Source organism: Heloderma suspectum, chromosome 2, assembly GCF_057233095.1.
Source record: "Heloderma suspectum isolate Gila_16-S chromosome 2, 16-S_ref, whole genome shotgun sequence".
NCBI lineage: Eukaryota > Metazoa > Chordata > Lepidosauria > Squamata > Helodermatidae > Heloderma > Heloderma suspectum.
The window spans coordinates 312,825,860-312,852,441 of record NC_139459.1 but is presented as its reverse complement, the minus strand read 5'-3'; the positions used below and the strand labels follow the sequence as shown (position 1 = coordinate 312,852,441).

The 26,582-nt window shown below is 43.4% G+C and overlaps 1 protein-coding gene across 1 annotated transcript in view; it reads left to right on the top strand.

The window, feature by feature from the left end:
• Positions 1 to 26,582, top strand: part of GRM7 (glutamate metabotropic receptor 7) — a 714,388-nt gene that overhangs the window by 538,582 nt on the left and 149,224 nt on the right. Inside the window, exons 6-7 of the mRNA XM_084829832.1 lie at positions 8,705 to 8,905; positions 11,473 to 11,612. Coding sequence (XP_084685958.1) covers positions 8,705 to 8,905; positions 11,473 to 11,612 — 341 coding nt within the window. The remainder of the gene's footprint in view (positions 1 to 8,704; positions 8,906 to 11,472; positions 11,613 to 26,582) is intronic.

The window sequence follows — 26,582 nt, the reverse complement described above, 5'->3', positions numbered from 1 at the left end:
ATTCTATTCTGGCCAACAGCACAAAACTTGGGATGCAGTAAAAAGCTGAAATGTGGGACACAATTGAGAGTAGAGTACACATTGCCAAAAAAAAGTGGAAATGTGTCACCAAAACAGAGGAGCAAAGAGGGCAGAGATTTATATGAAATTTACATATGCTAATTTATATATCCAGATACAAATTTAAAAATAATTACTATAATTTAAATAGAAATACAGTAACATGTCACTATATTGGCCTATGTGCCTGCTCAGCCTGCTGTCCAAGTGCTAACTGTTGATGAGCAATTTCAAGGCCCCTGCTGTTCCTTCATTCTTATGGTTCTTTATCTTTACACCAGACTTTGACTGGGGAGTCCTTCAAACAGAGGAGACCTTCAAATTGAGGACTGTCCTCTGTAAAGTAGGACACATGGCTTCCCTAGAACTACTCCTTCCCCTGTCCTGCGCAACAGCAAATAAATACTATCTTCTCCAATCCCAGAGTTCTTTGCAACCCTTCAAATGATGTAGGACACATGACCACCCTAGTTGAAGAGCGAACCAGACATGTTTCTCTGTCTCATCTCCCATCTCTCCCAACTTTTAGAGCTGATGTTCTGTTCTGCATGGCAGAGCCTTCAAGATAGCAGTGTGCTACACATGAGAATCTCTCTATAAGCCAACTTAGAATATTTTCTCAAGTTATTTCCTCACATAGGCAGATGCACTGGTGATATTGTTTGCCTTCATATCTGCCTGATATTGCTCTGAATTTCATTACTGACAAACTAAGCTCAGTAAATGCAGTCCTCAAGTTGCAGGGCAGAAGAATAAAAATAGATTAGTTTTATCATGTGATTATAAAGCTGAAAGTCTGAATGTGTAGATTGATTGTATTCCACCACTCTGCCATGGTTGGCATACTGCAGGAGAAAGGAGATTGCTTCTTTACATCAGAAAATAAGGGCTATTTATTTTACACATTACCCAGAGTCAAGCACACAACAACATGCTGCAGGCAATCATGGTTCTCTGATTAGTGTTCTTGTATGGCTCATGTGTTTCTTTGTTGTATTCACACTCGACACATTTGCACTTCAATGTGCACCCAATATATGATATGAAAAAGTGGTCTCAAGCTGATAGGGGGGAAATGGTTTCGGACTGGGAATTTAATGGAAGCTTGGAGATAAGGTATAAGTATTTTGAATTATGGATTTGTAAATTATGCATTCTGCACACATTTGCCCTGATCCAACCAAGATATAGCAAGAGGTTTCCATATATGGGGCTACATGTTGTGGTATCTACCTCTTTGCAGAAGTGTGTGTGTGTGTGCGCGCGCATGTAAAAATAACACCCTGTTCAGCAACCCTAGATGCACTTGGCATTAAGTCAAGCCCCAGGCTGCAGGGAAAAGGAATTGGTAAAAATTACATCCCTCCCCGCTCCCTTTTATGAATACTGGATTAGAGCTTGTTCTAGGAATGGAAGGAGGTGGTCTCTCTGCAAATGGAAAGTGTTTCTATTTATAGAGGGGCTCCATTGGATTCAACCACATAATATATCAAATACTTTTACAAATAATCTAAACTGGTATCCACCACCACTACTTATGGAAATGAATTTTGTAAATTATTTATGAGTTGTGTAAATAAGGGGGGGGGGTTGTCTGTTCTGAATCAATTAAACAGGGTAACCCCAAATTGGAAGCAGAAACTGTGAAATTACCTCTCTACCCTATCTATAATTTTCTATCTCTATCATGTCGCTGTCATCATTTTTTCCTAGATGAAAGCAAAAAACAGTATCATTTTGGTGACCCTTTTCTGTACCTTTTCCTAAGCAATCATATCAATTTTGAGATAGAGTGATGATGAGAGGAGCACACAGTATTTGAAATGCAACTTCACCGATAAAGGTATATAAAGGTATGATACTTGCCTTGCAAATTTCCATCCCTTTCCTAATAATGTCTACTACAACTTCTAACACCCTCCCCCCCTTTTTTTTACCACTTGTGCATCTAGTTTACATTTTCAGTGATTTATTATTACTTATCTGCCATGACTCCAATAGCTCTTTCCTGCATATCCTTTCAGGGTATATTTGAAGGAGTCACTTTGCTTTCACAGTGAATCTTACCTGCCATTTTGTTATCCATTCACCCAGTCTGGAGATCCTTTGGCAATTATTCACAGTCTGCTAGGGGTTCCACTGTTCTGAATAATTTGGAATCCACAATCATAATTACTACACTGCTCTCCTTCACATTAAATATGACTATCCCATTATAGATCATTGGAGAACCACGGTGCTTACTTTCTTGAAAAGCTATCCATTTCCTACCTTCCTGGCTTTAACAAGTTGCCAGTCCAAAAGAGGACCTGCCCTCTTATCCTATGATCAAAAACCTTTTTACATTGTGGTGATGTCTTTGTCAAAAGTCCGGTGAGTACATTTTCTACCAGGGTTGTCCCCATGTACAAGCTTGATGCTCTTAAAAGATTTTTGAAGGTTGGTAAGTGAGGACTTTTCTTTGTACAAACCATGCTGATTTCTCCTCACCAAGGCCTATTCTTCTCTGTCTTTAATATAGTCAGTGGCAGTATATAAATGTTAATAATAAATAAATAGTTCACAACTGTGGCACAAAGCAACAAAATAATTCAGAAAATGGCCCAAATTATAATGTACTGATTTGTTATTATTGGAGACACACCTTTCTGAAGCTAAATTGCCTATAGTGCCTTGTGCAGGGTCCAACTTCAGTTCTGGTCACTTTGGAGGGAGGCACCAGAAATAGTCCAAAGCGGCCTGGTCTGGCTTGGGCTTGAGCATGTCTGGAATTACTCAGCACAGGCTTCTAATACTGCAAGGAACCTTTATTGATGTCTGACAAGGTTATCTGCACCCACTTTGGTAAATCTATTACATCACTTTAGGCTTATCTCTAGCTTAAACTGTAGATAAAATATATGTCAAAGCGTACTTTCTTCCTCATTCATGCTGTCAGTGCTGGCTCTTTTTCATACATGGTCATTCCTCTGGGATATTATTCCTGAACTTACTCAGTTTGAGGGATATGTTCAGTCATGGGGGGTCTGCCACGCCCAAAATGGAACTCTGGAACATTAGGCAAAGTCTCCTCGACAGCAATTCCCTCATCTCCTTCCCTTTGGCTTCTCATTTAAAAGGACATTTGGAAATGACTGTAATGTCAGTGCTTTGCACTCTGTAATCATTCAGTATGGGATACAACAACAACAACAACAACAACAATAGACTGCTGGTAAATTATCACAGCTCAAGCCATTCTTCACAATCTTGGATTACTTGCAAAATATTCATCATAGCTAGTCCTGTTGTGAACTATTATTGAGCCTTAGCTCATGGAATAACTAATCATAATACCTATTCGGAGCATTTGGAGGCTGCCTCACAGAACAGTGGAGGCATCACTGGAAAATATATGTGGGGTAAGGGTAATTAAATATGCTTGCTCCTACCAAGTATGTCAGTGTGCAGTGTGCAAGTCAATTGTTAGGCGTGTTTGGATGTTATATTCAATGGGCATATTTAACTTTCAGTAAGTGTTAATCTCAATGTACCAGTTCGAAATAAATGTTCAATGAATTATATTGTTAGTTTTGGTTCAATCGCAAAATGTTTGTGTAAGTGACACTTGATATCCAGATTTTGTTGACTATACCTGTAACATAAGCAAATCTATGTAAATCAACTGAATAACAATGCTGTGTTTTTGTCTGGTGTCTGTCAAGCTTAACCTTAAAGTGGAATATCCATTTAATCTGAAGTACATTGGGGGTAGAGATACTATTCTGAAAATTCTAGAGGTTCTATATATTTTTTTAACTTGTTTAAATAGAGGTAAGCAACCTGTGTGAAAGAAAAGGCAGTTTGGCCGGGGGGCGGGGGAGATGGTGCCTGCATTCTCCAACTGTGAAATACAGGTTTCAATTTATCCAGGACACTCAGTTGATCAGGCTGAGAGGCCTGAGCTCTTATGAGGTGGAGAAGAACACACAACCAATGTAGATGAAAGAAAATGAGGTTTATTGAAATAAAAGAAATAAGCAAAAGTAGAACCTTCCCAGAGAGTTGCACTCTCTCTGAGGCTTAAGAGGTTACACGCCTCCTAGGTACAAACTTAATTACAAAGAAATCTCCAAGAGTTTCAGGCTCTCTGAAACTTAAGAGGTTGCGCACCTCGTAGGTAAGAGCCCAAAACTAACAATCCTCAAGAAGTTGTGGCCTTCTCTTAGGCTTAAGAGGTTGTGTGCCTGTTAGGTAGGAAATTAGTTACCCAAATGTGGTGCATTAAATGACTAAATATACAATTAGTCCCTGTTTGTTGCTCAGCTCCAGATCAGTCCATGCCGCAAATGGCCCACTGAGGCAACAGTGATACTATATCAGCCAGGCCCAAGCTAAGCCTGCTGTCTTGTATCCCAAACCCAAATGGTTAAGTATGTCAAAACAAAGATAACTGCATCTTATCTAAGTCCCGGACAGTAAAATCCTTTCTCTGAATTTTACCCAACACATACTCACCACACACTATCAAATACTTGGCCAGAGCACTTAATATGTGTCCCGTGGATCGTGGGTACGTTGGTATGTGCAGATACAAATGAACCAGATGCAACCACACCCCTCCTGAACAATGGAAAGCCTGGGGGTTTTATACCCTTTTTCCTATGTTGGGGCTCATGGGATCAAAGAGGGGTTCAATATGCTCTTTGTTGATAATATATCATGTTCCCAATTTCCAGGATTGACCTTTGTTGTAGACAGCCTGGCACCTCCTTCTGACTAGGGATGGATGAAAGGGACTTACCTTGTCCCGCAGCTTGCTTTGCGGTGGGGGGGAGGCGCTTCGGTTCTCTCCCCAAAGTTCAGGCGAGGGGGGGAGGCGCCCCGCCTCGCCCGGCTGAAATTCAGGCCGGGGGGGGAGGCGCCCCATCCCTCACCAGTGAAATTCAGGCTGAGGAGGAGCGCCCCATCTACCCGGCCATGAAAAAAAAAGTAAAACACACACACACACACATGTGGTAGGCTACGTAACGATTTGCGTAGCCTATCACGGCTAGATTTCCAAAGTCAGCCATGATACGCTATGTAAATCATCACGTAGCCTATCACGGGTGACTTTGGGGAAAAAAAAGTGCATACGCAAATGGCAGCGCCCATGGGCGTCGCCATTTGCGTTCCTTATTTTGGCACGTCTAGTCTACGTAAAGATTTACGTAGACTACGACGAAAATAAGGGCAACGCAAATAGCGTGCCCTTATTTTCGCCGTAGTCTACGTAACTCTTTACGTAGACTAGATGTGCCAAAATAAGGAATGCAAACGGTGGCGCCCGTGGAGCGCCGCCATTTGCGTACGTGCTTCTTTCCCCCCCCCAAAGTCACCCGTGATAGGCTACGTGACGATTTACGTAGCCTATCACGGCTGACTATGGAAATCTAGCCATGATAGGCTACGCAAATCGTCACGTAGCCTATCACGGGTGTGTGTGTGTGTTTTTTACTTTATTTTGTAATGGCGGCGGCGGCGGCCGGTCAGAAGACCGGCCGCCACCCTTGCCCTCGCCGAACTGCCACCGAACCGCCGCTGGGAGGGACATTTGGCCACGGTAAGTCCCATCCCGGGGGGGGGGCGGGGGGCCGTTGGAGAATTTCCTCAACACTTTCGGGGGGCCGAATGCGTCGGCACTCGGCCTCCTGAAGATTCGTGGAGAAATTCTCCACCATCTCTACTTCTGAGTCTCCCTGACATTTCTGTGGTCATCAAGTGCCATCCTTATTATCAAAACATCTGCAGGTACCCCTCTTTTATTGGCCCATGTCCATCTTCTGTAACCGATACTTTAGCAATCTTCAGCACATGCCAGAGCACCCTCATTTGGCCCTCCTGCAATAAAGCCATTCATTCTCCATTCACACCTCCCCTTCCCTTCCTGATCTGGGCTATTCACATGACATGGACTAGTTTAGAATGTTGACCTTTTTACATTTCATAGTGTTCTCAATTAACACTCAGATGTCTTGGGTCACAGAATACATTTCAGGATGTTTACAATTCAGGCTTATATTCAGGGTCAAACTTTGCATTCTATTTCTTTTCACACCACATTTGTTACATTGCAAAAGAAAACAAGAGTACACTGTGGCACCTGAAGTCTACAAGGTTATCTACTAGGAGCAGAAAGAGAAGTTATAGAAAGTACAATCTTTATTGACAAAAATCAATTAAAGATAGATTTGAGAAATTAAATATTGAAGGGAAATATAAGTGGAGATGAGGAGACATTAGAAAGACAACTTGAAGAGAATAGGAAAAATAAAATCACACTGTGTCACCCGCAACCCTAATTTCAAAAGCCTTCTACAAGTGATTATTGCATTAGCCCCATCCTGACTCTGTCAAAACAATGGCAGCTGAGTTGACATGGATATGAGTGACTTTAACTGCAACATGACCAGGAAATTGGTCACAGTGGGCCTTCAAGCTGTTGTATTCCAGAACCTACACCCACGAGGCCTTTAACCACCCAAAAAAGCTCTGCTGAACAACACTATTTATTTATCATTTTATCACCAGGAATGCCAGGAATCAATAATAAAACACAACATTTAAAATAAAAAATATAATTAAAGCAATAATAAAACTACAAATACATTAAAACACAATTCAAAAACACCACATTAAAAACAAAAACAGCATCCAACCCAACAGACGAGCTTACATGCCAAAGGCCTGGTTGAACAGAAACATTGCCTGCCAGCAAAAAGACAGTGGAGGGGGTGCAAACCTAGCCTCCCTTCACAGAGAGTTCCACGGCCTGGGAAGGAGCCACCAAGAAGGCCCTCTCTCGTCTCATGTCGCCACCAAACGTGCCTCTGAAGGTGGCAGTACCAAGAGAAGAGTCTCCCCAGAAAATCTTAAATCCCAGGCAGGCTTGTATGGTAGAAGGCAGTCTTTCAGGTAGCCCAGTCCCAAGCCACCTAGGGCTTTATAGATTATAACCAGAACTTTGAATTGTGCCCGGAAATGGACCAGAAGCCAGTGAAGCTGTTGTAACAAGGGAGTCACATGCTCCATGTAACTGGCCTCAGTCAACAGTCTGGCTGCTGCATTTTGGACCAGCTAAAATTTCAGAACAGTTTTCAAATACAGAGTGTGTTACAGAAGTCCAAATGGGATGTAACGTAAGTCATGAAACTCAGTGGGTGACTTTGGGCCAGCTACTCTCAGCCTTACCTACCTTACGGGATTATTGTGAGGGTAAAAATGGAGAGGAAGAAGACCATGTAAGCCACCTTGAGTTTCTTGCAGGAGGAAAGAAGACAGGATATAAATGTAATAATAAATTTCTTAAAAATAAATGCACTCGGGCGCACAGCCTTGACGGCAAATGTGTAATGTGAACCATCTGCTTATATAGAGACAGCTACATCCGTTTCTTTGAGCCTGCCCAACAAACATAGGCCATGAATATGGAAACAATTGCAGTTGTTTCCATTGAAAGCAGCCAATTCACATCTCATGTGGTCATACACAAATACATGATCGCAAAATGAAAATAAGTCCTGCATTTTTGAGAACTATCCTTAAGTCTTCATTCTAGTTACTGAAATATGCTATGTATGTATGTGTGTGCATGTGTGCACATAAGACTGGTTTTATTTTAGTATAATGAGATTTAAAACCAGCACCATAGTATCAAAGAAATGGCATTTACTTTTTTTCACAAGGGTTGGAAACAGCAGGAATTCTTGTAACGGTTGAAGTTTGGTGGGAAAGGAACTATTTTTTTGTATTGCTTAATGCATCATTTCAACACTATTCTACGAATACAGATGTTCTTTTATCCCTTCTGGGGGAGGCAAAATAATGTTTCCTGAACTGCACACCATGCTCCCCCAGGTTGCAATAGCCTGGTTAACCAAATTCTCCTGAGCACCCTTCACTTTGCATCTAAAACGACTCTTTCCTTCTTCAAACTGGCTGTGACTTTCAATTGGTGTCTAGGATTTGAAAAGCAAGCATACCATCAGGCTTTAAAATAGCATGTATGCATCTTCTTTTATTCCCCCAGTTCAGACAACTATTATTTGCTGTATACTGGGGTTGTTTTGTTTTGCAGTGATTTGAAAGGTGCATAGTTGAATTATTATGAATTTGGAAGCTGTAGGTACTTTGATTTTGGAATGGGAGCAAAGGTCAATCTTTTGCTGTGGAACAAAGAGTGGATCCCATAGTTCAGTAGCAGAGAACATGCTTTGTATACAGATGGTTCAAAGTTCAGTCTCCAGATTTTTTTTTTAAGATGTCAGGTACCTGAGAGTCATAGCCACAGTCAGAGTTCTAGGGCAGACGGGCCCGCATTTGGGTCTGATTAGCTTTCAGGCTTTATATGTCAAAACTGACAGCAATCATTTTCAAAATACTGCTTGCTTGTGCTCTCAATTGATCGCGGCAGTGTTCCTTGAAATGATCAGACTTACTATAATGAGTTTCATATGCTAAAACTAAAAACAAAACAAACAAAAATCCTTTCTCTTCAAAATGCTTCTCTCTCTCTCTCTCTCTCTCTCTCTCATCAGTGCTCCTTGAAATGACTTGGACACTTTTATCATTGGAATAATTCTGTTCATCAGCAACCCTCTTGTCTGTTTCCTTAAATGTGCAGGACAGGAGAGAATTGGAAAAGACTCCCACTACGAGCAGGAGGGTAGAGTTCAGTTTGTGATCGATGCTGTTTATGCCATGGCGCATGCCCTCCATCAAATGAACAAAGATCTGTGCAATGATTACTCTGGTGTCTGCCCAGAGATGGAGCATGCAGGGGGCAAGAAGTTGCTGAAATACATCCGTAGTGTTAACTTTAACGGTGAGTCCATAATCATTCGTCTTGCATTTTCATGCGAACAGACCTAATTCACGCTCACTGAACACAGACCGAAACTCAATTGTGCTTCAGTTAATGGGCCTCCCTCATCTTCGTTGTGGGCTCAGTGGGCTCACAGGACTTGGGATCCCACACCTGGCCATGCCTTGCCCCTCTTGATGTTCTCCTGAGCCCTCCTTGGGCTTCAGCAGCAGCCAAAACTCCATAGCTGATTCTGAGGACGTCTTGCCCAGCCCAGCCCAGCCCAGCCCCTCCAGAGAGTTTATACTTCAAGTTCAGTCAGCCACAGCAAGTGAAGCCGATGGCCAGGGATGATGTAGTCCAAACTATCTAGAGACAGGGATGGCTGGCCCAAGGCAATCGCTTCCTAGCTAGGCATGGTCTTTGCTGAACCAAATTAGGATGGATGTGGTCTCTGTAAGGAAACGAAAACATGTGGATGGTTGCCAAGCCCTCCCTGAAGCAGGGCCTCTTGCGCCCTGGACAATGACCAGACAGACAACAGGGTGGCAGGTGCTGAGTAGTGTTGTGGGGGTGGGCCATGATGTGGAATAATGGCTTGTGGCATAACTGTCATGGGACTGCAAAGATACAGGAGCCTGGACTACATGGGCCCCGGTATCTAGGACGTGCAGGCTTGTGGGTGGACCTCTGCCTTCAGTGCAACAGTGTGGTAGCTACAATCCATACCTGTTGGCAGTGAAGGCCAGTGGCTCCAGTTTCAGAGGGGTGGTGATTCCATTCTGGGTTTTAGTTAGGATCAGCCAGAACTCTAAAAGTGCTATCCTTGATGCTGAACCCAGTTTAGGGATAGGGTTCAGCACCTTGGATAGCAGCTTTAGCGCTTTGGCTGGTTCTAATCCAGAATGGAATCAATGCCCCTCCAAAACTGGAGCCACCAGCCTCTGCTGCCTGTTGAGCAACAGCTTGTGGAGAGAAGGGGGAGGGAGGAAGGAGGAGTGGGGAGAAGGCAACAATGACCAGCATCTGTGATGCTTTGTGATGCACAGTGAGGGGGCCGCTTTTCTAAAAGTCTGTTTCTCTTTCTCGTTTCACTCAATGGGAGTGACTTTTACACTAGCCATTGACCTGCTGTAATGTTATGTCTTTGAAGTGGGCATGTCCCTCCAGCGGATGAGGTGAAGATGCTCTTTGCCCATGCCTTGCCTCCTTTTTGGCTCTTCTGATGGTGGTCCTCCCCAGTGGAGCAGACTCCCTGGCAGTGCTGGCACTAAATATTGTTTAATGAACTGACTCCCCATAAAATATTTTTGAATACTTGTTGACCCATTAATGTATAACATTTTGAATGGAAAGGGTACTGTCACTGCTTTATATTGCCCTGATCCCACCTGTATACACCTGTTCTGTGAATCTAAAACATAGGATCTTGTGTTCCAGTTTCATATGTACTTTTATGAACAGACAGACCTCCTTGTTGCAACCGTGTAGATAAAAGTCATCTTGACAGTGCACGGATTGGGGATATATATGTTCTGGTGATCATTTAATGAGAGAGCCTATACTTTTATACATTTAATGACAGACTTTACATGTATATTATTTTAATATCTAGTGGAATAATATCTACTATCCTGAAAGGTTACATGTGTTCTTTTTTGTTTTCTCTATTTTTAACTTTACTTCAAAATAAAATAACATTCCAGGGGAGGGGATGAATTCTAATATCATCCCACAACAGCACACACGCATACGGAAAGATGACATTGAGATTTCCATATGCTAAGGCCACCATGAAAACTAAAATATAATATATTTTATATTAAAATCAAAGAATATTATTTTAGATTTTCATACAATGTGTAATGGCTCAATTTGATGTATCATGAACTGATAACTTGAGTATTATTACTTACCATCTAAACACCAATAGACACCAATTTGGCCCTTCATTATTTAGTGTATTTGCATTTCTGCAAAGGTATTGGAATCCAAGAGTCTAAGGGAAGACATATGCAGAGCTAGATTAGAAACAGATTTCTTCCCAACTCCTGTGTTTTTCCATCCCAGAAGCATGTTGGTTACTAGAATAAGAACATATTCTGCAGGAAAAAGCTATTTTTGGATGCTAGTCAAGATTCACTAGACCAAGGCTGTGCTCTGATGGCAGTATCTCTTTGAAGCAGATGGAATGTTTTCTGGGGAGAAAAACAATAATTTAGAAGTTCCATTTACCACACTGATTTTCACTCAAGGATCTTCTTGTGTGGTGGAATGGAGCAAGCCCATATATTCTGACATGTGTATGACTGAAAAAGGAAACAAGACTGCTACATGTTTCTATTTTTAATTTCATCTTCAGCCAGCAGGCATGGGGGGGGGATCATGAAAATTAATTAACAAATGACAAGAGAAGCGTGCAGCCAGATATTCTAAAGTGCCCATTTAAAATGCGGTGGTGATGGGAGGTTGCTGTCTGAATTGCAATTCCAGCCTAAAAATTATTCAGCCATCACAGAAGGAACAAAGCAAACCTTGTAAAACATCAGCCTTTTCTGTCTTTTCTTTTGCTTCACTTCCTTCCTCAGGCAGTGCTGGCACTCCAGTGATGTTTAATAAGAATGGTGATGCACCAGGACGTTATGACATCTTTCAATACCAAGCCACAAACACCACCACCCCAGGCTACCATTTGATTGGCCAGTGGACAGATGACCTACAGCTCAATGTAAGTCCATTTGATTCCATACTTTGGTCTATGCTAATAAGCAGTATCCTGTTACTACCAAACATATCTGCACCTTCTTTATTTTACATAACATTTTCTGTAGATAAAAAGGGAAAAGACTCAATTATATGAAAACCTATTATATTACGTATTCTCATTGCGGTTTTGGACCCTGTGCACAAATTAAATGTCCCAAGAAGGCTGTTTGATAGTTCTAACAAGTATTACTACTTGTTTGATTTGTGTTTCATTTGATATGTGAGTGCAACAGAGGTCCTATTGAATTTGTTTCCACCCACTACCCATTTTGCCTTCATTAAGACCTCCTTTATGTCTACCTGTTCCAGCGTGGATGCCAGTCTGGTTATGTGTAAAGATTTCTGCCCATGTGGTTTGTCTCCCTGAGGTTTTCACATCAACTTTTTGAAGTCTATTCAATGCTTGCATAGTATGTAAACATACTGGGAAGATGAACCATGTGGGCAGAAGTCTTTACATATACACAGACTGGCACTGCAACAACTGCAGAGTCAATGGCAATCATGCTGGTAAAAAAGTACATGTAAATGACAATCTAAGGCTGCAGTCCTATACACACTTATTTTGGAGGAACTATGATTGGACATATTAGGGCTCCCTTCTGAATAGACCTGTATAGGATTGCACTGTAGCATTTTTATTCTCTTTAGACACTCCCTTACTGGCATGATTGCCCACTTTTGCTCCTAACCAGTCAGAGAGCATTTGAAGACTTCTGCCCACGTCGGTGTGTCTGATGCCATGGTTAGGTACCATGCAGAGGATACATCTTCCAAGGGGATCCTACCATAGAGACCACATACCTTTAACTACGTTTGATTTATTAATACTCAGTCAAGCAGAGAGGTATTGACTAAGTAGCAAGTGTTGGAAACAGTGGCCTTGCCTTTAATGCCTTGATTCATATTGGAACGATATACTATTCCATGCACCCCCAGGAATTCCTAAGACAAAGGTGGTTCTTAGGAAACCCGCCCAGATTGTATTAGGCATCACATTTACACCCCAAAGCACCAAGCATGGTGAGGGATAATGTCAGGAAAGGAATGCATGACCTGAGGACATCCCAAGGCCACACAATGTCTGCCTCGTCCTTTTGCTAGAGTGTGCCCAGAGCAGGCTGGAAAACCAGCTATCCTGGGTCCGCTCTGAAAATGTTTCTTTCCCAATTTTTTTTTAAAGGAGTGTGTGTGTGTGTGTGCGTGTGTGTGCGCGCGTGCGTGCGTTCGCATGCAGGACAAGGGAACTATCTATTGCACTGCAGTTTTTGCAACAACTGTGGCTATAGAAAAGTCTGGTGTAAAAATTATTGTAGTAAACTAAAGCTGCAATCCCATGCTCACTCAGAAAGGAATGAGCCCCATGAACTTACTTTCTTCTTACTTCTGCATCAACCAACATAGGACTGGGCTGTAAACCTCTCCCTGAATGATCTGGCTCTAAAGCTCAGAGTCCCCTGGATTTACACTGTGATTGTATGAACATTGCAGTTGATAGTACAGATGAACAGATGCCTTCCTTGAAATATATTGGCCAGTAGTCAACTTACAACATGTTGTGATGAAATATCTTCTAGACAAATTTGGTGAAAATTGCTCCTACCTTCTCTAGAATATGCTGAAAAGAACTTGTGGCTACCCTCTGATATGTGATGATCAAGGCTAGCCCCAAACATGTGACAACAGGACAGCATCCTCTATGACATCCAAGGACAGCAAGCTGGTTTAAGGGGTGCATAGCTCTGTCCTCTGAGACAGGGGAATTGGTGGGGGCTGAGGAGAAATGGCCAGTGGGCTGCTGTTGCTGCTGTCCTCCCCCAGCAACTTCTGCCTGAGGCAGTTACCTCACTCTGCCTAATGGTTGGGCTGGCCCTGCATTTAGCACCCCCTCCCAGTTGCCCCATATATGAAATGTACATGTTTCTACCCTACTGTTTCTCTGCCTAATCCTAAACTTCAGAATCAAACCCTGTCAGCCTCTCTTCCATTTGCGGACCACACCATGATTCACATACATGCCAGAGCCAGACTGCTAATCACACACACCAAACATAATTGGATGAAATCACTGTTTAAGGGAGTAATAGTATTGGATGACATGAAATCCCAGGCTGCCTGACAGAGGCAATAGTGAGATCACCCCTGAAGAAACCTTCCCTGGACGTGGAAAATCTTGAAAACTTTAAGCCGGTGGCAAATGTTCCTTTCCTGGGCAAGGTCTTTGAGCAGGTGGTTGCCAGCCAGCTCCGGACTCTCATGGGTGAGACTGATTACCTGGATCTATTTCAGTCAGGGTTCAGGCTGGATTTTGGCACAGAAACAGCCTTGGTTGCCTTGTATGATGAACTCTGTCAGGGGAGACACAGGGAGAGTGTGACCTTGTTGATTCTCCTTGATCTCTCAGTGGCTTTCAATACCATCGACCATGGAATCCTTCGGGGATGATTGTCTGAACTGGGAGTGGAAGGCACTGCATTGCAGTGGTTTCACTCCTATTTGGATGGTTGGCTCCAGAAGGTGGTGCTTGGGGGATATTGCTTCACCCCATGGATTCTCCCATATGGGGTTCCACAGGGGTAGGTTTTGTCCCACATGATATTTAACATCTACATGAAAACACTGAGTGTGGTCATCTGGAATTTTGGAGTGTGTTGTCATCAGTGTGTGCTGCTCTATTTCTTCTTTTCATCTTTGTCAAGTGAGGCTGCGGATATGCTGAATTGGTGCCTGGCTGCAACAATGGACTTGATGAAGGAGGGCTAATAAACTGAATCTCAATGCACTCAAGACCGAAGTGCTGTTAGTGGGTGCTATTCTGACCAGATGGAGGAATCTCAAGTTGTTCTAGATGGGCTTGCACTCCCCCTGAAGGAGCACCTCTATTTATGCCTGTAATGTTGTGTATATGGGAGATTCACGGCACATTTTGCATACAACTAGATGTGCACATATTCGTGATCACCATTTTCTCCCCGCAAAATGGCAATCGTGGTGCTGGAGGATTGGTTCTGGGTGAGTGCGGGTGGCTTGGCGAGCGGCAGGTAGCTTGAGCGTGGATCCGGGGGCGTGCGAGTGGTGGCAGGGGCTGGGTGGGCATCCGGAGAACCCAGATGGGGGGGCACCCATCTATCACTACTCTATGTGGGTCTGCCTATGAAGATGCTACAGAAGCTGCAGCTTGTACAAAATGCAGTGGCCAGTTAGGTAACACGGACAAGATGGTCCAAACATATAACACCAATTCTGGCCTCGTTGCACTGGCTGCCTAGAAGTTTCCTAGCTTGATTCAAAGTCCTGGTTTTGACTTATAAAGCCCTACATGGCTTGGGAGCACAATACCTGATGGAGTACCTCTCCCAGCATGAACTGACCCATACACTACACTCATCATCTAAGGCCCTCCAAGGGAGGCTTGGAAGGTGGCAACAAGGGAGAGGGCCTTCTTGGTGGTCCCCCCGCCCCAATTATGGAACCATCTCCCCAGCAAGGTCTGCCTGGTGTTAACAGTTATCTTTTTGGCTCCAGATTAAGACCCTCCTCTATTCTCAGGCATTTGGAAGCATATAAGGTTTTTAATTTGGGTTCTGGGTTTCTTATAGTTGATTGCTAAAATTGTTAGTGTGTGTGTGTGTGTGTGTGTGTGTGTTGTCTGTTTATATGTTTGTGTGTAAACAGTTTTTATATGATGTACAATATTGTATTTTTAAGGTTTTTAACCTTTGTAAACCATCAGGAGAGCTTTGGCTATTGGGCGGTAGGTACCTAAATGGAATGAATGAATGATCTGGATTTCAGTGAGTGGACAATGAGAAGACCTTTGGATGTTATATATTCAGGGAAAGAAAAAGATAATATATAATGGTGGAGCATGATGGCAAATCCTCCTCCTGTGTTATTTTGTTCTTATTCAGTTAACTGTGAGCATGTGACTGCAGTGGAATATTGTCTTAGAGTAGGCAGAGTTCTGTAGAATTATTCTGCTAATATGTTGCTTTCGTTCTCCGATCGAAATTCAAGGCAGAGCATTGTGTTGAGATACACATGTTTCTTAATATAGAACTGCACAGATTGAGAAATGACTCTTCTGAGCGGCTTGCTATCCCAACAGGAATTTGGTGGAGATGCCGATATAGAGCAAGTGTATGTGTGAGTGAGAATGTGTATATATATGCAAATGAACAGAAAACTGACAGCATTCCTAATATTGCTATTATTATTATTATTATTCCTTCTCATAGAAGAAAATGCTAAGGCATTCTTTTCACTAAAACAGAACTTAAACTTTGAAATATAATGCAGAAACAGTATCTATCTTGATTGAATCATCTCACTTTAATGCCCTACATTGTGTACTGGACTGTTAAAAAGAGGTTTAGACTGTTGATGATGTCACATGCCTTTACATTCTTTGTTCGACTTTTTTAAGTATAAGATTTTATCATGCATTTATTTGAATAACTATAATGGAATATGTTATGAGATATGATTGCTAAACTAATAGCCAGGTGCTGGCAAACGGAGGCTCTCACAGGTGAGGGGCTGTTATCTGTGTAAAAGGTATGATGCAGTCTGGCAAGTTCTGATGATAAGAAAAGCTCACCTACCAGGTTAAAGCAATCAGAGACCAAGCTAGTCTATTGGGGGTGTTCGGACAAACATGGAGGTAAAAGAAGCCATCATGGCTTCTCCCCCCGTGTGACCATGATTTGCAAAATTACCTGCAGTGCAGCACAGGTTGCCGTGTCATCCAGACCTGATGTGGTAGGAAGCAGGGGTGGCTTCTTACCCATGCCACAACCCCTACTGAAAGCCATGGGTTGTGATGTGGGTATGAACTTAGAAGTCACCCTTGCCATGCACTGAGCTGGGTTTGGATGACACGGCAACCCCTGATGCATTGTGGGTAATTATGCAAATCGTGGTCATGCATGCAGCATGCACAGGGGTGGGGGGAGAAGCCACAATGGCTCCTTTTACCCCTGTGATTGGCCAACCCTAGTCTATGTTTTAATGGTTCAATTGCCTTTCCCAGAATATACTGAAATTCCCAACATAGCCAGTCCTAGGCATAGTAAATATTCTTTCATTCTCTGAGAACTTATGAGCACTTTGATGTGGCTCTGATATGTACTTTTGAATTGCTTTAATAGTTTAATGTATCTTCATGATTTGCTCTCAAATTGTGGGAGCTTCAGATTTGGAAGTTCTTCAGAACACACTGTTAAGATCAATCCTGGGCACAGCAAAAGGACGTCCAGCCTCCATAGTAAGAGATGATCAAACAGGTATTCCACCTGTTGTGATGAAAATGTATCGCTCCATTTAACTACTGAATTAAACTAACTCTTAACAGAGCACAGGTTACTGAGTATATGTTTTATTAAACAGACCTCAGGGGTTGAGAAAGTTGTCCAAATGACTTATGGCTATGGATTTTGCTCCATATATTTTCTAGGAACCAGGCCAGATACCGCAAAGAGAAAATTTAAATCCAGATTATGCAATTGTTTTACACAATATGACTTTTCTTAAATCAATTTATGCGACGCCATAAGAACATAATCACTCAATCAATTTATCAAAAGCCATGGAGGCTGTAACAACATAACATTATCATTACAGAAGTAAAAAAGAAATTAACAAGACAAATTTTAATAGAATACTAAATAAAATGGTCTCAGCAATCACCTTGGCATAAAAGGCCCATTTTCTGGCCATCCCTGTAGGGTGACCACTTACAGATTGCCAGAACAGTGGACAAAAGAAGACACCAATTTGCATATAATTTGCATGTGCTTATTTATATTTATATATGTGAATTTAAAACTAATTCCTAGAATTTAAATTTCACAGAAGCAAAGCAATTAATTTCCTATCTAAATCACCCCCAAAACATTGTTATATTAATGTGCACCCCATCCCAAACACGTCTCTTATTCATTTAATTTACTCCCAGGTGATCTAGATCTGGGGTGAGCAACTTGTAGCCCTCCAGATGTTTTGTCCTACAACTACCATCAGCCCAAGCCAGCGTAGCTAATGGTGAAGGATGATAGGAGTTACAGGCCAAAATATCTGGAAGGCCACAAGTTGCCTACCTCTGATCCAAATCCTGCTCCAAAATAATTTCCCCTTCTGTTATAATTACCCAGTTTCAGCCAATCCCAATATCATTATCATCCCCATGAATCAAATTAAATTAAACTTAAATAAGTAGGATTTCTATCACCATTCCCTCTGGTGGGAGTGTTGCAGAACTCAGAGTCAGAGAGACTACGGAGTGAAGGAAAAAGAGATTCTTTATTTAACGCGCGGGCTTAAGGCTAGAATCATTTCCAAAGAGCCAGAAGCCCCGAAATACATCAGCACCTTGTTTTTATAGACATTGTGACACATATGAAACGGCTCCTCCTCTCCCTCCCACGTGGGGTTGCAGTCCTCAACATTTCTTTTCCCAGCACCATTGTTTATAATACAAGAACTGGGTTATAGAGTAGCCATGATAAGGAGAGAACAGAAGAGAACAGCAGAGAACAAGATATACAATTGTATGACCTTTGACAAGATAAGGAATTCCTGTGTCTCGTCAGCTTACAACAATATATTTAAGGGAGAAAGAGCTCAGCAAGAACATGAAGCATGAGACTGCATGAGGCTACTTAGTCTGACCCCCGATATGGCTGCTACATTCCCCCCTTAAATGCATAATTTCATTACAATTATAGCATTTTTGAGAACTATACAAAGCTTTTTGTGACATACATATTACTTAGTCTCTTGTTGGGCTATTAGAGCATAGAGGGCAGCAGTTTTACTCTTGTGATGTTAGCCAGGTGAAGCTAGTAATTATCAGCAAATCACTGGGACAAACTTCTCTTTCCAGGGGCAGACCCCCCTTTTTGCACCTTATTAAGGAAACACAATGCAACACTACTAACACTATAACACGCATGTTTGATCTTTGGGATCTGACCGTACGCTGGGCAGCTAGTCACCTGGCAAGCTGCAGTAGGGTCTAGTCCCCTTCTTCAATTCTCCAGTTGCAGGTCTGACCATATGCAGGGGGACAGTCTCCTGGGGTGTCCACAGTAAGGTCTAGCCTGAGTCTTCTTACTGCTTTTTCAGAATGATTTTTAAAGGATTTTCAGGATTTCTGTTTATAGTCTACTCTCCCCCTCTCGCTCTCTTGACTCGTGTCCAATGTATCCAGGGTTTAACTCCAGCTGCTTTCATAGCTGCGGGGGTGGAAAGTATGACAGTTTTCAGTCCTCTCCATCTGGGAGTCAAAGGGTTATTTTTCTCTCTTTAACTCATACTTTAACTCTTGGTTGGAAAGGATGAACTTCTGTGATGGGAATGGCTTATTTTCTAAGACAAAGTGACGCTGGGCTTGAAGAACTTTGCTCAGTGTTTGGACTTCTTGTTTAAGGCTAACGTTTGCTTGCTCTTGATGCCACTCCAGTGTCAATCATGAAGTCAATGTCACGGCCCCTCTCAAGCTGTCTCTCTTTTCGCCCATTCTGGCCCCTTTGGTTTTCTTTTTCGTGTATTTGATTTATTTTATTTGGGCATTCATGCCACTAATGTCTATCTTGTCTACACTGGGCACACTGGTTTTTTTTTTAAGAATCTTCTGCCTCTGCCGGGTCGTCTTCTTTTCTTTTTTTGTCCACGTTTTCTTGGGCCTCTGGGTCGAGGGGGGTATACTGGCGATAGGCATTTGAAAGACGCTCCAAGTATGCTCTGGGGCCTCGGTGGCACCTTGCAGCACTTTAGACACTTTGGTCATATTAATTGACTTTTTTATACCTGCTTTCATGGCTTCTAACAGCAGGGTTTGATACTGGGTGAGGCGCTCTAGCCCCACTTGTGTTTTGGGATTCTAGCGGGGGGGTTTACTTACAAGGAGACTTTATTGGGTAACTTACAGCACACAGGCATACTTAATGGTTGGATCAGACAGCTTCTCTGAACCACGAGCTATTGGGCTAAATGGGTTTTATACCATACATGTTACCCATGAGGCAACACAACACTAGCAAGCATTTTCAGCATAGGTTAGAAGTGTTTGGTTCTCAGGCACAGCTTCCTGTAAACAACTTCGCTTCCCAAAGTGCTTGATAACACTTTTATTCATTAGTATGGGAAGACAAATTTTTTCTCTTTCTTTTGCTTTCTTTTTCTTTGCTGATCTGCCTGTATTGCAGATCATGTTTCAAACTTTTTACATAAAACTTTCTGCTCCATGCACTAGCCTTGTCTCTTTATTTGTCTTTTTCAAGTTAAACTCACTTACTTAAACTTTTCTGCCTTACACTAGTCCTAATGACACACATTTGGGATAGGCTCTTTTTCTCCTTCTAGTTACATTTTCTTCATCTTAAAGAACTATTACATTATTGTGGCTACTTTACCCCAGGTAATAAGCTCCAGGCACAATCAGCTGCTTTTAATTTACCCTGGGGGCAACTATGGCCACACTTCTTTTCTACAAATGTTTTTTCTTTGCCTCTTGCCTTTTCTTTCTTTTTTTCTCTCTTCTCTATCTGTCTTCTACTTTCTTTATTCCTTCTTTTTTACTTGCTTTTGTCTTTTCTCCTTGTCATCCATCGGGAACCACACTTAGTATTATTTGGAGTTGCAACTAACACTAATCTGCAAATATCACATATATTTTATGATATTTAAGAAATCATAAAATATACACAACAAACTTTTTTTTGCAATTTAACACAATGAATGGAAAACACTTTTTGCATGGTAAGGCATGATGGAGCAGATCCAGCAATTATACTGCTCTTCTGGCTGAAAGCTCAGGGCCCATTAACATCAAGGGATGGGCATACCCACACACGCAAAGAGTTCTAGGTCACCATTTTTGCATCGGCAACTCTATGCTGCATGAGTTCTGGCAGAAGGAAATCTAAAAATCATAGATCAAGCTCAGCCTGCTGTACACTGAGCTGACTACAAACACAGACATATGGTCCACAGCGATGAGAGTTCAAGTTTATCAAAAGCTTCACAGCACTGTCCATGGCAAGTCTTTGACAATTTAAAATTTTAGTCCATGTGCAGAGTGTCTCAAAAAAGCCCAGATGATGATGGAGGCAAACAGAGAAGGCTCTGGGCAATGAAGATGCAATGTTTCCAGCAAAGGCTCTCCACTTTTGCATCAGTTTAAACAGGGGAAGTGTGGCCCTACACCCCTTCTGACAGACAAGGGCCTTTAACTTTTTAGCAAGGCCTGTCTAAACAGAGTGGCACAGCTCAGCTCTCTAGCCGTGACGCTTTAACTTGGGCAACTCCTCTGTAAATTTTATTCTATTTCTGTCAGGTTCTTACAGACATTTTAAAAACTTACTCTTTTTTTCCTTTTAACCTGGTACACGGAAGCACTGAAACACTGAGTGCCGAAACTCAGGACGCTGGGGGGTGATGGGCATCGCCTTATACTTGCATTTTTCAGGCAGCCATTAATCTTCGGGGAGGTGGTGGGGTGATTTGCAGGACTTCAAAGGCAAGCTTCTCAGTTTGTTTGTATTTGTAAATCCCAAGCTTAAAACAGGACACGATGAGGTACAGGGCCGCCAAATTCTTGCTTTGGCACGGGCAACAAATAACTCGGGTCAGCTTTCTTCGCTGGGGTCTCAAACAGGAAAACAGTCTTAATTTAAAGTTGTAACATCACTGACAGCGTCAGCCAGCCAGCTACACAGATCTCATTGTTTTTTTAAGACAGTTGCTCCAATATCTTCTTTTCTTCTCAATCAGGTTGGGTCTCCCAGCTTACACAGCTTTCAGGAGCATGGTAGTAGCGTGATTTTGGCTTGGCCAGGAACATGCTGTCTGGTTTCTCAGTCTCTTCAGCACACACACTTAGGCAGTGTAACACTGGACACTCAAATCAGTGAGATTTCTTCATTGCAGGGAATCCCACGGCAAAAGCTTAATGGTTACGCTCTTTCGAAATCATATAGCCGATGGTCAGTAGCTACAGGCTCTATGCAATTCTAACACAGTTTAAAGCTAAACACGGTTACCTTGACAGAGATCTTTAACATGGTCTTTCCGCTTCATTCTGCTTTGGGACAGTCTTATGGCACACTTTTCACTTGAAGAGGGGTCTAGCCTGTGCTCTGGGGGCTGATTCTTCACCTTTATTTTCAATTTTGCCTTCATCTTCTGGGTCTTCAGTTTTAGTTTCCATTTCTTAGGGATTTCATCTCAATTAGGCGAGGTGATGATGTTGCACAACTCAGAACGTTGTGGGCAATTTTCCTGCCCCCCCTCTCTCGGCGCGCTAGGCTAACAGCTACTTCTTCGGCCTTACACTCTCATACTCCCATGCTTTGTTAAAAGCCAGGCTGTCCTGCAACATTTTTCTAATTAACAGCCTCAGATCTTGTTCTTTTTTTCCTCTCAGCTCAACCTTGAGCTTTTTGCTGTTTTCTCTCTCGATTCTGAATCTTTTAAAAAAAACTTTTTTCTTTCTTTCTTTGACATACATCTCAAGGGAGTGCAAGTCTTGAGCAGTAGACGAGCTCGCCTCCCCTTTTTTGTGAGAACACATCTTTTTAAGTGTTACCGCCAATTTTATTAAATCTTCTGCCCCACACTTCAATTTTTTAGTTTCTTTTATTAATGCCAATTGAGGTGTAAGAGGGGAACCTCCCGATCCCATAGAGATGAAAGTCTCGGCAGTCAATATCTGGGAGTTGAGGACCGTAGCTGAAATCGGCAAATTACTGCCGGTGGGGCTTGAAACTGATGGCAACAGTTCTAAGTCAAAGCGAGGGGCAATGCCTCTGTAGGGGGAATGGCAGGGGCTCAGGAGCCACAGGATCTGGATCTCGACAGGGCGGTCTCACAGTAACATGGGCCCGTGGTGGAAGCGGGGCATAAGCAGGTGGAAACGCCGTTAGCTCTGCCAGATCTTCACACGGGGCTTCTAACACTGGTTGTAATTTTTTTTTGGCCAATTTTTCTTTTCTGAGCACCAAAACTTTTGCCTGGGATTCTAGGCATTTCTTTAGCCATGGAGGAGAAGCGCGGACTATGGAATCTCACGAGTTTATGTAGGGAAATTGGTCGGGGTGCCCAGGTCTCCCAACCACATGGCATATACACGGCTGATTTTGCTGGGCTTTAAAGAGCCTTTAAATGCTACACCAAACGACGGCCACTCTATTTTACACAAAGTCTGCAACCGTTGAGGATTCATGGGGGGGTCCCCATAATCTCCACTAAAACCTTTCTTAAAATTTGCTAGCATACATCCCAAGGGGGTGCAAGGTTTGCTTCCCCACCACCCATAGCCTCCCTCCTAAATTGAAGACAGACACAATTAGGGAATGGGAATTGGTCAGTGAGTAAGGGGTCTCACTGGCCGACACAAGAGGATTTTACACACCACGCACTTTGCTACTGGCCTGGGCACCCGGACGGTCAACGGTATGCGTCAGAAACCGCAGTAGCCACTCACACAATCATCAATCTCTCCACTGCATCCATATGTCTCTGCCACTCACTTTTCCCACTTTTTATCAGAGCGGAAAGCGGCTTCCCTAGCTTCCTCAGCTTCCTACTGAGTACTGGCGTGCTGGGTACTGGCGCCCGCTCAGGGGTGTGATCAGGCCCCCCTTTTACCCGCAAGGAGTAGGTTCTTTTGTATACGTATACCACCAACACTGACCTTCTTCATAAGGCGGGGCCCTCTTTTTTTCTGCCCAGTGGCCTTTTTCCCTAAAGGCGGGGCCCTCTTTTTCCCATATACTTGCCTTTCTCCTGAAGGCTTCCAATGTGGGTTTCACCTCAATTGCAGCTGCGATACAGGCAGGGCTCAAGTTCCTTCCTCTGCTTCCCAAGGTTCTCTTGCTGCTCACTGCCGTTTGGGCGATCCCGGTGCAGGCTTTCTCTCATTCACTCGACAAAAAGGTCGGTGGCACCAAGAAAGGGAGGCATGCGCCGAGCTCGTCTTTCCGGTGCGGCGATCAAGACCAGGCAAATGCCACCTGTCTGGCTCAGAGCCTGCCACATCTAGGGGTGGACGAAAGTCACTTACCTTTTCTCGCAGCTTGTTCGCGGTGGGGGGGAGCGCTTCGCTGCTCCCCCCGTGAAGTTCAGGCCGGGGGGGGAGGCTTCCCGCCTCGCCCGGCCGAAATTCAGGCCGGGGGGCAGGCTTCCCGCCTCGCCCGGCCGAAATTCAGGCCGGGGAGGAGGCTTCCTGCCTCGCCCGGCCGCGAACACGAAAGTAAAAACAAAAAACGCCCCCTGATAGGCTATGTCGATTCACGTAGCCTATCACGGCTAGATCTGCAAAGTCAGCCGTGATAGGCTACGTGAATCGTCACGTAGCCTATCACGGGTGACTTAAAAAAAAAAAAGCGCGTACGCGAATGGCGGCCCCCATAGGGAGCCGCCATTCGCGTTCCTTATTTAGTTGCTGTAGTCTACGTAAATGTTTACATAGACTACGGCGAAAATAAGGGCAACGCTATTTGCGTTGCCCTTATTTTCGCCGTAGTCTACGTAAACATTTACGTAGACTACAGCGACCAAATAAGGAACGGGAATGGCGGCTCCCTATGGGGGCCGCCATTATCCGTACACACTTTTTTTCTTTTTTTTTTTAAGTCACCCGTGATAGGCTACGTGACGATTCACATAGCCTATCACGGCTGACTTTGCAAATCTAGCCGTGATAGGCTACGTGAATCGTCACGTAGCCTATCAGGGGACTTTTTTTTTTTCTTTTATTGCAATGGCGGCGGCGGCGGCAGCCGGTCAAAAGACCGGCTGCCGCTCCCGCCCCGCTCGAACACCCGACGAACCGCCAGCCGGACCCGCCGCCAGGAGGGACATTCAGGGAAGGTAAGTCCCGTCCCGGGGGGGGGGGGGGTGCACAGGATTTCTCCCCGAAACTTGTTTGGGGGGCCGAACACGTTGGCGCTCGGCCCCCCGAAGTTTCGGGGAGAAATTCTCCGCCATCCCTAGCCACATCCGAGCCACGGCACCATTTATGTTGCAGAACTCAGAGTCAGAGAGACCACGGAGTGAAGGAAAAAGAGATTCTTTATTTAACGCGCGGGCTTAAGGCTGGAATCATTTCCAAAGAGCCAGAAGCCCCGAAATACATCAGCACATTGTTTTTATAGACATTGTGACACATATGAAATGGCTCCTCCTCCCCCTCCCACGTGGGGTTGCAGTCCTCAACATTTCTTTTCCCAGCACCATTGTTTATAATACAAGAACTGGGTTATAGGGTAGCCATGATAAGGAGAGAACAGAAAAGAACAGCAGAGAACAAGATATACAATTGTATGACCTTTGACAAGATAAGGAATTCCTGTGTCTTGTCAGCTTACAACAATATATTTAAGGGAGAAAGAGCTCAGCAAGAACATGAAGCATGAGACTGCATGAGGCTACTTAGTCTGACCCCCGATATGGCTGCTACAGGAGGGGGTTGCAAGTAAGCCCTATTGAGTTCAGTGTGGAAACATAGGTTTGTAGCCTAACTGGACCATTTCTCTTTCTCTAATTTTCATACAAAGATGACACAATGTTATACTTCTTTTTAAATTAAGTTATAAGCAAGGCAAGGGCTCAGTAAATTCTATCTTGTGATTCAGTTTTGTAAATTATTCACTTTATGTGAACCACCCCCCCCCCGAATTTATTGCTCCTTAGCCAAAAGGAGGAGACTCTCCCATCTACTTTGTATATTTATTTAGCAGCATTGTTACCTGATTTTCAGGGTGAACCACTTCCTTTCTTTTCTTTCATTATCCCAACAGCCTCCCTTCCTCTTTCAACCTTACTCTCTATCCCTCTTACCTGGCACTGCGTGCATGAACATCAGGGCAGGCAGAGAGCTGAAAGACTGACTGGGCATTGCCAAACCCCTGCTCCTGCAAGTTAAGAGGCAGCAACTGTGCTGCCACTTCTCTTCCTTTCCTTAAAATTCCCTCCATCCTGTTAGACAGAAAGGGCAAAGAGAACTCCAATTCCCACCATGCAGTACACTGACTCAGACCACAATGGCTTCCTTTACTTGTTAATTATAGAGAGAAAGGCTCGAGAGGAGCAAAAACAACAATAACCCTACAGCAGGATCAGAGTTGGAGCTGCTGACCACCACCACCTCATCTGCTATGTCCAACATCAGGTACAGGGCCAGCTTTAGGGGTGGGCAAGCTGGGCAACTGCCTGGGGTGCTGAGCTGGGGGGGGCACCAAGCTGAGCTCAGTGGCCGTGTTTTTTGAATGTACTGTCTGCAGTGAGCTAGGGTTGCAGAAAGCAAGTTTCTGAGCATAAATCCTGCATTTAAAACGGGGCTTTCTGCTTCTGTTTTAAATGCAGAATTACGACGACTCCCTTTTCCACATGCTTCCTCTTCCCCACCCCTTTCCCCCTCCTTGACCCTGTATCTGAGTCTTCCATTATCTTTCATTGCTGTCGCTCCTCTTCTTCCTGCTTTTACGCTTTTCACAGAGGAGACCCAAGTGGAACACAACAGGGTAATTTGATAGCTCATTATCTGTGATCCATCTATTTAAAAATGGAACAAAGGGCATTTAGTTCAGGGGACACCTTGAATGATCATGTAAAGAGCCTGCAAACTTCTGTGAAGGAGCAATCTCAGTCGCAGGATAAAAGCTCCATGTGAAGAAAGCCTCTGTGACCTTTCTTTCAAGGTTCTAGGGGTTGTTTGGGTACTAACTACAAAAATGATCTTCCTTCAATTAGCTCTAAAGTATGTTTTTCAGTTTCTACTTTGAAGTCATTGGCTCTAGGTAAAAATCAGTGGAACACAGCTTTACTGTTACCGAGGTCTTAGCACTTCAAATACTGTAAACACTAAAACCACTATATAAATAATAATAAAATAAAGCCGCAAGCTGTAAGAGGTCAGCTGGATACTGTT